Source organism: Electrona antarctica (assembly GCF_951216825.1).
Source record: "Electrona antarctica genome assembly, chromosome: 6".
Taxonomy (NCBI): domain Eukaryota; kingdom Metazoa; phylum Chordata; class Actinopteri; order Myctophiformes; family Myctophidae; genus Electrona; species Electrona antarctica.
Window position 1 is genome coordinate 59,241,416 of NC_136811.1, and position 17,547 is coordinate 59,258,962.

Below are 17,547 nucleotides of genomic sequence, written 5' to 3' on the forward strand. Positions count from 1 at the left end.
TTATAGTAATTCACCTGGTTTGGGCAGAGGGCGGAACATCTCCCCAGCTGGTCTGTATTATAGTAATTCACCTGGTTTGGGCAGAGGGCGGAACATCCCCCCAGCTGGTCTGTATTATAGTAATTCACCTGGTTTGGGCAGAGGGCGGAACATCCCCCCAGCTGGTCTGCGTGGCATCTTGGGTTTGGCTCCTGGTTCAGCTCTGGAGGAGGAGGCTGGGGTGGAGGAGGAGTCACATGATGGAGGCTGATGGGACTCAGGCAGGACTACCTCTGGTTCACACTCTGGAGGAAAACAAGGTTGTAGTATCATAGTCTCACCAGAGGGGGCAGCACTGTGGTGTAGTATCATAGTCTCACCAGAGGGGGCAGCACTGTGGTGTAGTATCATAGTCTCACCAGAGGGGGCAGCACTGTGGTGTAGTATCATAGTCTCACCAGAGGGGGCAGCACTGTGGTGTAGTATCATAGTCTCACCAGAGGGGGCAGCACTGTGGTGTAGTATCATAGTCTCACCAGAGGGGGCAGCACTGTGGTGTAGTATCATAGTCTCACCAGAGGGGGCAGCACTGTGGTGTAATGTTCTAGTCTCACCAGAGGGGGCAGCACTGTGGTGTAGTATCATAGTCTCACCAGAGGGGGCAGCACTGTGGTGTAGTATCATAGTCTCACCAGAGGGGGCAGCACTGTGGTGTAGTATCATAGTCTCACCAGAGGGGGCAGCACTGTGGTGTAATGTTCTAGTCACACCAGAGGGGGCAGCACTGTGGTGTAGTATCATAGTCTCACCAGAGGGGGCAGCACTGTGGTGTAATGTTCTAGTCTCACCAGAGGGGGCAGCACTGTGGTGTAGTATCATAGTCTCACCAGAGGGGGCAGCACTGTGCACCGTGGTGTGGTTGTCTCCCTGGTCGGGCAGATCCTCCAGGGTGTTTTCGGGGAGCGGTGGTCGGACCTCGCGGACCGTACAAGTGTATTTACAGCGGCGGGTCGGGTTCACCGTGCTCCAGTACCACCGAGAGCACCTGGAATATAGAAATATACAGAAACACAAGGGTTAATAGTGTTCACCTTCTGGTCCATATCGCTAAGGAGAAGTCCTTCTAACACTTATAGCTCTGTGGACCAGATCTATAGTAATATAGTGTTAACACTATGGACCAGATCTATAGTAATATAGTGTTAACACTATGGACCAGAGCTATAGTAACATAGTGTTAACACTATGGACCAGATCTATAGTAACATAGTGTTAACACTATGGACCAGAGCTATAGTAACATAGTGTTAACACTATGGACCAGATCTATAGTAACATAGTGTTAACACTATGGACCAGAGCTATAGTAACATAGTGTTAACACTATGGACCAGAGCTATAGTAACATAGTGTTAACACTATGGACCAGAGCTATAGTAACATAGTGTTAACACTATGGACCAGAGCTATAGTAACATAGTGTTAACACTATGGACCAGAGCTATAGTAACATAGTGTTAACACTATGGACCAGAGCTATAGTAACATAGTGTTAACACTATGGACCAGAGCTATAGTAACATAGTGTTAACACTATGGACCAGAGCTATAGTAACATAGTGTTAACACTATGGACCAGATCTATAGTAACATAGTGTTAACACTATGGACCAGATCTATAGTAACATAGTGTTAACACTATGGACCAGAGCTATAGTAACATAGTGTTAACCAAATGGACCAGAGCTATAAGTAACAGTGATAAGGAGAAGTCCTCCTAACCAAATGGACCAGACTAGGGTTCATGTGGTTTTAAGTCTAAACTGAAACATGGAGAGAGAAAATAAAGATGGACTTACTGAAACCCAACAGGAAACAGCTTCCTCCTGCTGGCTGAGAGCTCTGTGAGAACTCCTAGCTGGTCGATCTGCAACGAACCTGACAGACAAGACACACTTTTATGTTTTAACTCTAATATCATTACATGCTCTGTAAGGAACCTTAAAACATATCCTTTTATGTTCAACTCTACAATCTGAAATGAACCTTCAAAAGATCCTTTATGTTCAACTAACAGTCTGTAAGGAACCTTAAAACTATCCTTTTATGTTCAACTCTACAATCTGCAATTAACCTTCAAAAGATCCTTTATGTTCAACTAACAGTCTGTAAGGAACCTTAAAACTATCCTTTTATGTTCAACTCTACAATCTGAAATTAACCTTCAAAAGATCCTTTATGTTCAACTAACAGTCTGTAAGGAACCTTAAAACTATCCTTTTATGTTCAACTCTACAATCTGCAATTAACCTTCAAAAGATCCTTTATGTTCAACTAACAGTCTGTAAGGAACCTTAAAACTATCCTTTTATGTTCAACTCTACAATCTGAAATTAACCTTCAAAATATCCTTTATGTTCAACTAACAGTCTGTAAGGAACCTTAAAACTATCCTTTTATGTTCAACTCTACAATCTGAAATTAACCTTCAAAAGATCCTTTATGTTCAACTAACAGTCTGTAAGGAACCTTAAAACTATCCTTTTATGTTCAACTCTACAATCTGAAATTAACCTTCAAAAGATCCTTTATGTTCAACTAACAGTCTGTAAGGAACCTTAAAACTATCCTTTATGTTCAACTAACAGTCTGTAAGGAACCTTAAAAAGATTATTTTACGTTCAACTATAAACAGTCAAATGTTTTCGATCAGTAACAAAGCAGGACAGCAGAGTTCTGTGTAGACATGATGTCAGTTTCCGAACATAAATGATTGTGGTTTGTTTATTAGCAGAGTTCAACTTAGTGGTATTTAGGCCACGCATATAAAGACCTCCATGTAAGTTATTTAGGCCACGCATATAAAGACCTCCATGTAAGTTATTTAGGCCACGCATATAAAGACCTCCATGTAAGTTATTTAGGCCACGCATATAAAGACCTCCATGTAAGTTATTTAGGCCACGCATATAAAGACCTCCATGTAAGTTATTTAGGCCACGCATATAAAGACCTCCATGTAAGTTATTTAGGCCACGCATATAAAGACCTCCATGTAAGTTATTTAGGCCACGCATATAAAGACCTCCATGTAAGTTATTTAGGCCACGCATATAAAGACCTCCATGTAAGTTATTTAGGCCACGCATATAAAGACCTCCATGTAAGTTATTTAGGCCACGCATATAAAGACCTCCATGTAAGTTATTTAGGCCACGCATATAAAGACCTCCATGTAAGTTATTTAGGCCACGCATATAAAGACCTCCATGTAAGTTATTTAGGCCACGCATATAAAGACCTCCATGTAAGTTATTTAGGCCACGCATATAAAGACCTCCATGTAAGTTATTTAGGCCACGCATATAAAGACCTCCATGTAAGTTATTTAGGCCACGCATATAAAGACCTCCATGTAAGTTATTTAGGCCACGCATATAAAGACCTCCATGTAAGTTATTTAGGCCACGCATATAAAGACCTCCATGTAAGTTATTTAGGCCACGCATATAAAGACCTCCATGTAAGTTATTTAGGCCACGCATATAAAGACCTCCATGTAAGTTATTTAGGCCACGCATATAAAGACCTCCATGTAAGTTATTTAGGCCACGCATATAAAGACCTCCATGTAAGTTATTTAGGCCACGCATATAAAGACCTCCATGTAAGTTATTTAGGCCACGCATATAAAGACCTCCATGTAAGTTATTTAGGCCACGCATATAAAGACCTCCATGTAAGTTATTTAGGCCACGCATATAAAGACCTCCATGTAAGTTATTTAGGCCACGCATATAAAGACCTCCATGTAAGTTATTTAGGCCACGCATATAAAGACCTCCATGTAAGTTATTTAGGCCACGCATATAAAGACCTCCATGTAAGTTATTTAGGCCACGCATATAAAGACCTCCATGTAAGTTATTTAGGCCACGCATATAAAGACCTCCATGTAAGTTATTTAGGCCACGCATATAAAGACCTCCATGTAAGTTATTTAGGCCACGCATATAAAGACCTCCATGTAAGTTATTTAGGCCACGCATATAAAGACCTCCATGTAAGTTATTTAGGCCACGCATATAAAGACCTCCATGTAAGTTATTTAGGCCACGCATATAAAGACCTCCATGTAAGTTATTTAGGCCACGCATATAAAGACCTCCATGTAAGTTATTTAGGCCACGCATATAAAGACCTCCATGTAAGTTATTTAGGCCACGCATATAAAGACCTCCATGTAAGTTATTTAGGCCACGCATATAAAGACCTCCATGTAAGTTATTTAGGCCACGCATATAAAGACCTCCATGTAAGTTATTTAGGCCACGCATATAAAGACCTCCATGTAAGTTATTTAGGCCACGCATATAAAGACCTCCATGTAAGTTATTTAGGCCACGCATATAAAGACCTCCATGTAAGTTATTTAGGCCACGCATATAAAGACCTCCATGTAAGTTATTTAGGCCACGCATATAAAGACCTCCATGTAAGTTATTTAGGCCACGCATATAAAGACCTCCATGTAAGTTATTTAGGCCACGCATATAAAGACCTCCATGTAAGTTATTTAGGCCACGCATATAAAGACCTCCATGTAAGTTATTTAGGCCACGCATATAAAGACCTCCATGTAAGTTATTTAGGCCACGCATATAAAGACCTCCATGTAAGTTATTTAGGCCACGCATATAAAGACCTCCATGTAAGTTATTTAGGCCACGCATATAAAGACCTCCATGTAAGTTATTTAGGCCACGCATATAAAGACCTCCATGTAAGTTGTGTGGAGTCAGATAAGATGGTCACATATTTTGGCAGGTCACCAATTTCACTGTAACACAGCGTGAGTGAGCGAGTGGCCAAGATTTTGGGAGTTAAATTTACCGATCATCAACTTGATGGTTTCTGGTTCCAACTCCGTCAGGAACTTCCTGCGGAGGCTGATGGCCTCGAAGTCCACGTACACCCTGCGGTTCACCTCGAACCCGTGGCCGCTGACCACCTGTATAGAAACACACCCAGATTAATACACCTGGACCCTAACCCTGACCACCTGTATAGAAACACACCCAGATTAATACACCTGGACCCTAACCCTGACCACCTGTATAGAAACACACCCAGATTAATACACCTGGACCCTAACCCTGACCACCTGTATAGAAACACACCCAGATTAATACACCTGGACCCTAACCCTGACCACCTGTATAGAAACACACCCAGATTAATACACCTGGGACCTAACCCTGACCACCTGTAAAGAAACACACCCAGATTAATACACCTGGACCCTAACCCTGACCACCTGTACAGAAACACACCCAGATTAATACACCTGGACCCTAACCCTGACCACCTGTACAGAAACACACCCAGATTAATACACCTGGACCCTAACCCTGACCACCTGTACAGAAACACACCCAGATTAATACACCTGGACCCTAACCCTGACCACCTGTAAAGAAACACACCCAGATTAATACACCTGGACCCTAACCCTGATCACCTGTACAGAAACACACCCAGATTAATACACCTGGACCCTAACCCTGACCACCTGTACAGAAACACACCCAGATTAATACACCTGGACCCTAACCCTGACCACCTGTACAGAAACACACCCAGATTAATACACCTGGACCCTAACCCTGACCACCTGTACAGAAACACACCCAGATTAATACACCTGGGCCCTAACCCTGACCACCTGTACAGAAACACACCCAGATTAATACACCTGGGCCCTAACCCTGACCACCTGTACAGAAACACACCCAGATTAATACACCTGGGCCCTAACCCTGACCACCTGTATAGAAACACACCCAGATTAATACACCTGGGCCCTAACCCTGACCACCTGTACAGAAACACACCCAGATTAATACACCTGGACCCTAACCCTGACCACCTGTATAGAAACACACCCAGATTAATACACCTGGACCCTAACCCTGACCACCTGTACAGAAACACACCCAGATTAATACACCTGGGCCCTAACCCTGACCACCTGTACAGAAACACACCCAGATTAATACACCTGGACCCTAACCCTGACCACCTGTACAGAAACACACCAGATTAATACACCTGGACCCTAACCCTGACCACCTGTACAGAAACACACCCAGATTAATACACCTGGACCCTAACCCTGACCACCTGTACAGAAACACACCCAGATTAATACACCTGGGCCCTAACCCTGACCACCTGTATAGAAACACACCCAGATTAATACACCTGGACCCTAACCCTGACCACCTGTACAGAAACACACCCAGATTAATACACCTGGGCCCTAACCCTGACCACCTGTACAGAAACACACCCAGATTAATACACCTGGGCCCTAACCCTGACCACCTGTATAGAAACACACCCAGATTAATACACCTGGGCCCTAACCCTGACCACCTGTACAGAAACACACCCAGATTAATACACCTGGACCCTAACCCTGACCACCTGTATAGAAACACACCCAGATTAATACACCTGGACCCTAACCCTGACCACCTGTATAGAAACACACCCAGATTAATACACCTGGACCCTAACCCTGACCACCTGTACAGAAACACACCCAGATTAATACACCTGGGCCCTAACCCTGACCACCTATACAGAAACACACCCAGATTAATACACCTGGGCCCTAACCCTGACCACCTGTAAAGAAACACACCCAGATTAATACACCTGGGCCCTAACCCTGACCACCTGTAAAGAAACACACCCAGATTAATACACCTGGACCCTAACCCTGACCACCTGTACAGAAACACACCAGATTAATACACCTGGACCCTAACCCTGACCACCTGTACAGAAACACACCCAGATTAATACACCTGGACCCTAACCCTGACCACCTGTACAGAAACACACCCAGATTAATACACCTGGACCCTAACCCTGACCACCTGTACAGAAACACACCCAGATTAATACACCTGGGCCCTAACCCTGACCACCTGTACAGAAACACACCCAGATTAATACACCTGGACCCTAACCCTGACCACCTGTATAGAAACACACCCAGATTAATACACCTGGACCCTAACCCTGACCACCTGTATAGAAACACACCCAGATTAATACACCTGGACCCTAACCCTGACCACCTGTACAGAAACACACCCAGATTAATACACCTGGGCCCTAACCCTGACCACCTGTACAGAAACACACCCAGATTAATACACCTGGGCCCTAACCCTGACCACCTGTACAGAAACACACCCAGATTAATACACCTGGGCCCTAACCCTGACCACCTGTATATTAATACACCTGGACCCTAACCCTGACCACCTGTATAGAAACACACCCAGATTAATACACCTGGACCCTAACCCTGACCACCTGTAAAGAAACACACCCAGATTAATACACCTGGGCCCTAACCCTGACCACCTGTACAGAAACACACCCAGATTAATACACCTGGACCCTAACCCTGACCACCTGTAAAGAAACACACCCAGATTAATACACCTGGACCCTAACCCTGACCACCTGTACAGAAACACACCCAGATTAATACACCTGGACCCTAACCCTGACCACCTGTACAGAAACACACCCAGATTAATACACCTGGACCCTAACCCTGACCACCTGTATAGAAACACACCCAGATTAATACACCTGGACCCTAACCCTGACCACCTGTAAAGAAACACACCCAGATTAATACACCTGGGCCCTAACCCTGACCACCTGTACAGAAACACACCCAGATTAATACACCTGGGCCCTAACCCTGACCACCTGTACAGAAACACACCCAGATTAATACACCTGGACCCTAACCCTGACCACCTGTACAGAAACACACCCAGATTAATACACCTGGGCCCTAACCCTGACCACCTGTACAGAAACACACCCAGATTAATACACCTGGACCCTAACCCTGACCACCTGTACAGAAACACACCCAGATTAATACACCTGGGCCCTAACCCTGACCACCTGTACAGAAACACACCCAGATTAATACACCTGGACCCTAACCCTGACCACCTGTACAGAAACACACCCAGATTAATACACCTGGGCCCTAACCCTGACCACCTGTATAGAAACACACCCAGATTAATACACCTGGGCCCTAACCCTGACCACCTGTACAGAAATACACCTGGGCCCTAACCCTGACCACCTGTACAGAAACACATGGAATACAGATTAATAACATCTCAAGACTGAACATGTAATTATGATGTTTTAGGGTCGACCAGTTGAAGAAATCATGACATTTAACTGAGACCATTCGTGTTTCTGGAAGATGATTCTAAACTTGTATTATACTGATAGTTTTGATCACTTCAAATATGAAAATAACTAACGAGCAAAAACAGCCAATCTACAAGCTCACAACACGCCGCACTGCGACGTGTTGTGAGCTTGTAGATCTGCTATTTTCGGTTCACAGACACGCCATCTTCTATTCAAATCAGTCTGAGAACTGAGAACTTTAGGGAAAGTGCTGTTGTGGAACTTTACAGCTCACAATGTCTATCTCTCTTCAGAAACGTTAATATTCTAATCACGATGCACCAAAGAAAACAATCTGAAATGAGACCTGAACCTTGGATGTCTGATCAAAACCACAGTAGTGACATACCTTTCCACTCAGCAGGTGTCTGTGCTTGTAGCAGTAGTTTTACAGTAGTTTTACCGTAGTTACATACCTTTCCACTCAGCAGGTGTCTGTGCTTGTAGCAGTAGTTTAACAGTAGTTTTACCGTAGTTACATACCTTTCCACTCAGCAGGTGTCTGTGCTTGTAGCAGTAGTTTTACAGTAGTTTTACCGTAGTTACATACCTTTCCACTCAGCAGGTGTCTGTGCTTGTAGCAGTACACCTTCTTGTCGTCCTGGAACACACAGTGTCGGGAGCGAGCACACATGAAGTGGTAGTTACTCTGACAGGAGGTCAGACAGCATCCCACGGTGGCTCCACTCTGGTTGCAGCGCTCACACCTCTGGAGGGAGAACAGCACCACAACATTGGGTTAATATCACCCCTCTGGAGGGAGAACAGCACCACAACATTGGGTTAATATCACACCTCTGGAGGGAGAACAGCACCACAACATTGGGTTAATATCACACCTCTGGAGGGAGAACAGCACCACAACATTGGGTTAATATCACACCTCTGGAGGGAGAACAGCACCACAACGTTGGGTTAATATCACACCTCTGGAGGGAGAACAGCACCACAACATTGGGTTAATATCACACCTCTGGAGGGAGAACAGCACCACAACGTTGGGTTAATATCACACCTCTGGAGGGAGAACAGCACCACAACATTGGGTTAATATCACACCTCTGGAGGGAGAACAGCACCACAACATTGGGTTAATATCACACCTCTGGAGGGAGAACAGCACCACAACGTTGGGTTAATATCACACCTCTGGAGGGAGAACAGCACCACAACGTTGGGTTAATATCACACCTCTGGAGGGAGAACAGCACCACAACGTTGGGTTAATATCACACCTCTGGAGGGAGAACAGCACCACAACGTTGGGTTAATATCACACCTCTGGAGGGAGAACAGCACCACAACATTGGGTTAATATCACACCTCTGGAGGGAGAACAGCACCACAACGTTGGGTTAATATCACACCTCTGGAGGGAGAACAGCACCACAACGTTGGGTTAATATCACACCTCTGGAGGGAGAACAGCACCACAACGTTGGGTTAATATCACACCTCTGGAGGGAGAACAGCACCACAACGTTGGGTTAATATCACACCTCTGGAGGGAGAACAGCACCACAACGTTGGGTTAATATCACACCTCTGGAGGGAGAACAGCACCACAACGTTGGGTTAATATCACACCTCTGGAGGGAGAACAGCACCACAACGTTGGGTTAATATCACACCTCTGGAGGGAGAACAGCACCACAACGTTGGGTTAATATCACACCTCTGGAGGGAGAACAGCACCACAACATTGGGTTAATATCACACCTCTGGAGGGAGAACAGCACCACAACGTTGGGTTAATATCACACCTCTGGAGGGAGAACAGCACCACAACATTGGGTTAATATCACACCTCTGGAGGGAGAACAGCACCACAACGTTGGGTTAATATCACACCTCTGGAGGGAGAACAGCACCACAACATTGGGTTAATATCACACCTCTGGAGGGAGAACAGCACCACAACGTTGGGTTAATATCACACCTCTGGAGGGAGAACAGCACCACAACGTTGGGTTAATATCACACCTCTGGAGGGAGAACAGCACCACAACGTTGGGTTAATATCACACCTCTGGAGGGAGAACAGCACCACAACGTTGGGTTAATACCACACCTCTGGAGGGAGAACAGCACCACAACATTGGGTTAATATCACACCTCTGGAGGGAGAACAGCACCACAACATTGGGTTAATATCACACCTCTGGAGGGAGAACAGCACCACAACGTTGGGTTAATATCACACCTCTGGAGGGAGAACAGCACCACAACGTTGGGTTAATATCACACCTCTGGAGGGAGAACAGCACCACAACGTTGGGTTAATATCACACCTCTGGAGGGAGAACAGCACCACAACGTTGGGTTAATATCACACCTCTGGAGGGAGAACAGCACCACAACATTGGGTTAATATCACACCTCTGGAGGGAGAACAGCACCACAACGTTGGGTTAATATCACACCTCTGGAGGGAGAACAGCACCACAACGTTGGGTTAATATCACACCTCTGGAGGGAGAACAGCACCACAACATTGGGTTAATATCACACCTCTGGAGGGAGAACAGCACCACAACGTTGGGTTAATATCACACCTCTGGAGGGAGAACAGCACCACAACATTGGGTTAATATCACACCTCTGGAGGGAGAACAGCACCACAACATTGGGTTAATATCACACCTCTGGAGGGAGAACAGCACCACAACATTGGGTTAATATCACACCTCTGGAGGGAGAACAGCACCACAACGTTGGGTTAATATCACCCCTCTGGAGGGAGAACAGCACCACAACGTTGGGTTAATATCACACCTCTGGAGGGAGAACAGCACCACAACGTTGGGTTAATATCACACCTCTGGAGGGAGAACAGCACCACAACGTTGGGTTAATATCACCCCTCTGGAGGGAGAACAGCACCACAACGTTGGGTTAATATCACACCTCTGGAGGGAGAACAGCACCACAACGTTGGGTTAATATCACACCTCTGGAGGGAGAACAGCACCACAACGTTGGGTTAATATCACACCTCTGGAGGGAGAACAGCACCACAACATTGGGTTAATATCACACCTCTGGAGGGAGAACAGCACCACAACATTGGGTTAATATCACACCTCTGGAGGGAGAACAGCACCACAACATTGGGTTAATATCACACCTCTGGAGGGAGAACAGCACCACAACGTTGGGTTAATATCACACCTCTGGAGGGAGAACAGCACCACAACGTTGGGTTAATATCACACCTCTGGAGGGAGAACAGCACCACAACGTTGGGTTAATATCACACCTCTGGAGGGAGAACAGCACCACAACGTTGGGTTAATATCACACCTCTGGAGGGAGAACAGCACCACAACGTTGGGTTAATATCACACCTCTGGAGGGAGAACAGCACCACAACATTGGGTTAATATCACACCTCTGGAGGGAGAACAGCACCACAACGTTGGGTTAATATCACACCTCTGGAGGGAGAACAGCACCACAACGTTGGGTTAATATCACACCTCTGGAGGGAGAACAGCACCACAACATTGGGTTAATATCACACCTCTGGAGGGAGAACAGCACCACAACATTGGGTTAATATCACACCTCTGGAGGGAGAACAGCACCACAACATTGGGTTAATATCACACCTCTGGAGGGAGAACAGCACCACAACATTGGGTTAATATCACACCTCTGGAGGGAGAACAGCACCACAACGTTGGGTTAATATCACACCTCTGGAGGGAGAACAGCACCACAACATTGGGTTAATATCACACCTCTGGAGGGAGAACAGCACCACAACGTTGGGTTAATATCACACCTCTGGAGGGAGAACAGCACCACAACGTTGGGTTAATACCACACCTCTGGAGGGAGAACATTATATAATAATTACTCTAAAGGGTCTTTCAAACGTGAAGCGATTGAACGTGCCTACAGTTCATTTCCAATGAGACCTGCGTTTTTGCTCGGAGCACTGGGGAGCAGTCGCGGTGCGACAGCGCAAGCGTATTTAACGTGAGCGCGGTCCTGTGAATTTGTTGCGTGCACACGCCCCCCGCGACTCACCAGACCTGGATACCGTTTTTTTTACGCTCGCATTGTTGCGCCCCTCTTGAGCAGACCTGGAGGAGACTTGTAGCAGACCTGGAGGAGACTTGTAGCAGACCTGGAGGAGACTTGTAGCAGACCTGGAGGAGACTTGTAGCAGACCTGGAGGAGACTTGTAGCAGACCTGTCGTTGATCCAGACCTGGAGGAGACCTGTCGTCTGCATGGAGAACAACAGTGTACAGCTCCAAGAATCCAAGACGATGGCCGTGGTGTTTCAGACAGCTTAGCTCTGGTGTCTCACAGCCTCCGTTTCAGACAGCTTAGCTCTGGTGTCTCACAGCCTCCGTTTCAGACAGCTTAGCTCTGGTGTCTCACAGCCTCCGCTGTTTCAGACAGCTTAGCTGTGGTGTCTCACAGCCTCCGTGTTGTTTCAGACAGCTTAGCTCTGGTGTCTCACAGCCTCTGTTTCAGACAGCTTAGCTCTGGTGTCTCACAGCCTCCGTTTCAGACAGCTTAGCTCTGGTGTCTCACAGCCTCCGCTGTTTCAGACAGCTTAGCTCTGGTGTCTCACAGCCTCCGTGTTGTTTCAGACAGCTTAGCTCTGGTGTCTCACAGCCTCTGTTTCAGACAGCTTAGCTCTGGTGTCTCACAGCCTCTGTGCTGTTTCAGACAGCTTAGCTCTGGTGTCTCACAGCCTCCGCCAGCTCCAAATGATTTTACAACAACTGCCAAGGTTCTAGGCCTATCATCATCATCGCGACGCGCGTTGCTATGACGACCATGCGTAGAGTGGTCCTAATGGGCACAAGAGGTGGCTGAAATGTGCCTGAATAATAATGGTGTTTTGTACAACATGTGGAGACACTGAGGTCGGGATGATAAGCCTAGAACCTGTATTGTAGTTATAAACTGACCATCAGGCGCCCCCTGGTGACAGCACTGTGGACGTGCAGCAGGGATCCGTTGTCCTCCTCAAAGACCTCCGCTGACCACAGGCAGCAGTTCACATGAGCCCACTCGTTCTGCCCCAGGTAGAGCAGCCTGCCCGCCTCCTGTAACACACACACACACAGTTCACATGAGCCCACTCGTTCTGCCCCAGGTAGAGCAGCCTGCCCGCCTCCTGTAACACACACACACACAGTTCACATGAGCCCACTCGTTCTGCCCCAGGTAGAGCACCCTGCCCGCCTCCTGTAACACACACACACACACAGGCAGCAGTTCACATGAGCCCACTCGTTCTGCCCCAGATAGAGCAGCCTGCCCGCCTCCTGTAACACACACACACACACACAGGCAGCAGTTCACATGAGCCCACTCGTTCTGCCCCAGATAGAGCAGCCTGCCCGCCTCCTGTAACACACACACACACACACAGGCAGCAGTTCACATGAGCCCACTCGTTCTGCCCCAGATAGAGCAGCCTGCCCGCCTCCTGTAACACACACACACACACACACACAGTTCACATGAGCCCACTCGTTCTGACCCAGATAGAGCAGCCTGCCCGCCTCCTGTAACACACACACACACAGTTCACATGAGCCCACTCGTTCTGACCCAGATAGAGCAGCCTGCCCGCCTCCTGTAACACACACACACACACACAGTTCACATGAGCCCACTCGTTCTGACCCAGATAGAGCAGCCTGCCCGCCTCCTGTAACACACACACACACACACAGTTCACATGAGCCCACTCGTTCTGCCCCAGATAGAGCAGCCTGCCCGCCTCCTGTAACACACACACACACAGTTCACATGAGCCCACTCGTTCTGCCCCAGGTAGAGCAGCCTGCCCGCCTCCTGTAACACACACACACACACACAGTTCACATGAGCCCACTCGTTCTGCCCCAGATAGAGCAGCCTGCCCGCCTCCTGTAACACACACACACACAGTTCACATGAGCCCACTCGTTCTGCCCCAGATAGAGCAGCCTGCCCGCCTCCTGTAACACACACACACACACACAGTTCACATGAGCCCACTCGTTCTGCCCCAGATAGAGCAGCCTGCCCGCCTCCTGTAACACACACACACACAGTTCACATGAGCCCACTCGTTCTGCCCCAGATAGAGCAGCCTGCCCGCCTCCTGTAACACACACACACACACACACACACACACACACACACACACACACACACACACACACACACACACACACACACACACACACACACACACACACACACACACACACACACACACACACACACACACACACACACACACACACACACACACACACACACACATGGATGTGCATCTTTTCCTGTCTTGAGGATACAGGACTTCCTCGATACTTGTCTATATATATTGTAATAATAATAATACTACTAATACTAATAATATTAACCCTTACGTTGGGTTTGGCGTCTCCATACTTCTGACACAGAGAACACTGTCTCTCGTCATCTTTGGTCCATCCAGTGTCCAGATCTGCTTTGGACAGCCGGCCCCGTTTACCTACAAACACATGGTTAACGATGGTTAAAACACCACACATGGAGAACAGAATTCGTGACGTCACTCACTCATCCTCTGAGGTCGCGGATGTATTTTCTCTATGGACAATAACATCGGGTCATCTTAGAATCGTCTCATAAGAACTGTGCTCTAAAAATAAACAAACTGTCTCTGTGTCGTTATATTGTCAGGGAGGTGTCTCTGTATCGTTATATTGTCGGGGAGGTGTCTCTGTATCGTTATATTGTCAGGGAGGTGTCTCTGTATCGTTATATTGTCAGGGAGGTGTCTCTGTATCGTTATATTGTCGGGGAGGTGTCTCTGTATCGTTATATTGTCGGGGAGGTGTCTCTGTATCGTTATATTGTCAGGGAGGTGCCTCTGTATCGTTATATTGTCAGGGAGGTGTCTCTGTATCGTTATATTGTCAGGGAGGTGTCTCTGTATCGTTATATTGTCAGGGAGGTGTCTCTGTATCGTTATATTGTCAGGGAGGTGTCTCTGTGTCGTTATATTGTCAGGGAGGTGTCTCTGTGTCGTTATATTGTCGGGGAGGTGTCTCTGTATCGTTATATTGTCGGGGAGGTGTCTCTGTGTCGTTATATTGTCAGGGAGGTGTCTCTGTATCGTTATATTGTCGGGGAGGTGTCTCTGTGTCGTTATATTGTCAGGGAGGTGTCTCTGTATTGTTATATTGTCAGGGAGGTGTCTCTGTGTCGTTATATTGTCAGGGAGGTGTCTCTGTATCGTTATATTGTCAGGGAGGTGTCTCTGTATTGTTATATTGTCAGGGAGGTGTCTCTGTGTCGTTATATTGTCAGGGAGGTGTCTCTGTATCGTTATATTGTCAGGGAGGTGTCTCTGTATCGTTATATTGTCGGGGAGGTGTCTCTGTGTCGTTATATTGTCAGGGAGGTGTCTCTGTGTCGTTATATTGTCGGGGAGGTGTCTCTGTATCGTTATATTGTCGGGGAGGTGTCTCTGTGTCGTTATATTGTCAGGGAGGTGTCTCTGTATTGTTATATTGTCAGGGAGGTGTCTCTGTGTCGTTATATTGTCAGGGAGGCGTCTCTATGTCGTTATATTGTCAGGGAGGTGTCTCTGTATCGTTACATTGTCAGGGAGGTGTCTCTGTATCGTTACATTGTCGGGGAGGTGTCTCTGTACCGTTATATTGTCGGGGAGGTGTCTCTGTGTCGTTATATTGTCAGGGAGGTGTCTCTGTGTCGTTACATTGTCAGGGAGGTGTCTCTGTATCGTTACATTGTCGGGGAGGTGTCTCTGTATCGTTATATTGTCGGGGAGGTGTCTCTGTGTCGTTATATTGTCAGTGAGGTGTCTCTGTTCGTTATATTGTCAGTGAGGTGTCTCTGTATCGTTATATTGTCAGGGAGGTGTCTCTGTATCGTTATATTGTCAGGGAGGTGTCTCTGTATCGTTATATTGTCAGGGAGGTGTCTCTGTATCGTTATATTGTCAGGGAGGTGTCTCTGTATCGTTATATTGTCAGGGAGGTGTCTCTGTATCGTTATATTGTCAGGGAGGTGTCTCTGTATCGTTATATTGTCAGGGAGGTGTCTCTGTATCGTTATATTGTCAGGGAGGTGTCTCTGTGTCGTTATATTGTCAGGGAGGTGTCTCTGTGTCGTTATATTGTCAGGGAGGTGTCTCTGTGTCGTTATATTGTCAGGGAGGTGTCTCTGTATCGTTATATTGTCAGGGAGGTGTCTCTGTATCGTTATATTGTCAGGGAGGTGTCTCTGTATCGTTATATTGTCAGGGAGGTGTCTCTGTATCGTTATATTGTCAGGGAGGTGTCTGTATCGTTATATTGTCAGGGAGGTGTCTCTGTATCGTTATATTGTCAGGGAGGTGTCTCTGTATCGTTATATTGTCAGGGAGGTGTCTCTGTATCGTTATATTGTCAGGGAGGTGTCTCTGTATCGTTATATTGTCAGGGAGGTGTCTCTGTAACTAACACAGCATTACATTATTCTACAGTAGAACTAAACCTCATTACTTTATAAAATGAACCAGTTGTAGTTCAGACAGTGCAGCGTTTCCTAAAATGGTCGTATCCTACACTAGAACCTAAAACCTCATTCCATGTTAAATGGTCGTATTGTACACTAGAACTAAACCTTATTTATTTTGTTCACCTTTGAACTTGAGCCTGAGAGCTCTGCTGCTGTTCTTCAAGTGGTTCCTATTGGCCGGTTGGCTGGACAGTGGAGACGACACCTCTTCCTGTTTGATCTCTATCAGCGGCACTTTGTTCCCCCCCAGAGGGACCCCCAGGCCCAGGGGGGCCCCTAGGGGGGCCCCCAGGCCCAGCGGTGCCCCCATCGGGACCCTCTGGGCTCTCTGCTCCTCGCGCTCACGCCACTGGGCGTACACGTGCTCCGTGGTCGGGGGCTGAACGGCCTGGGACAGCGCCCCCCTGTGGAGAGGAGGAGGAAAGAGACAGTGTTTCATGAAGCAGATGGATAGATGGATCTCCATCTACTCCATCTATTTTCAAGGCTTAAAGTCCAATGGTCATTGTTGGCATATCACCGTAACAGTCCAGTGGTCATTGTTGGCATATCACCGTAACAGTCCAGTGGTCATTGTTGGCATATCACCGTAACAGTCCAGTGGTCATTGTTGGCATATCACCGTAACAGTCCAGTGGTCATTGTTGGCATATCACCGTAACAGTCCAGTGGTCATTGTTGGCATATCACCGTAACAGTCCAGTGGTCATTGTTGGCATATCACCGT

The 17,547-nt window shown here is 46.9% G+C and overlaps 1 protein-coding gene across 1 annotated transcript in view; it reads right to left on the reverse strand.

Annotated features, from left to right (window-relative positions):
- LOC306925206 (histone-lysine N-methyltransferase 2A-like) overlaps nt 1-17,547 on the reverse strand; it is a 167,316-nt gene that overhangs the window by 47,184 nt on the left and 102,585 nt on the right. Inside the window, 8 exon segments of the mRNA XM_079503897.1 lie at nt 129-284; nt 867-1,024; nt 1,839-1,917; nt 4,873-4,990; nt 8,840-8,998; nt 13,223-13,360; nt 14,681-14,784; nt 16,944-17,224. Coding sequence (XP_079360023.1) covers nt 129-284; nt 867-1,024; nt 1,839-1,917; nt 4,873-4,990; nt 8,840-8,998; nt 13,223-13,360; nt 14,681-14,784; nt 16,944-17,224 — 1,193 coding nt within the window.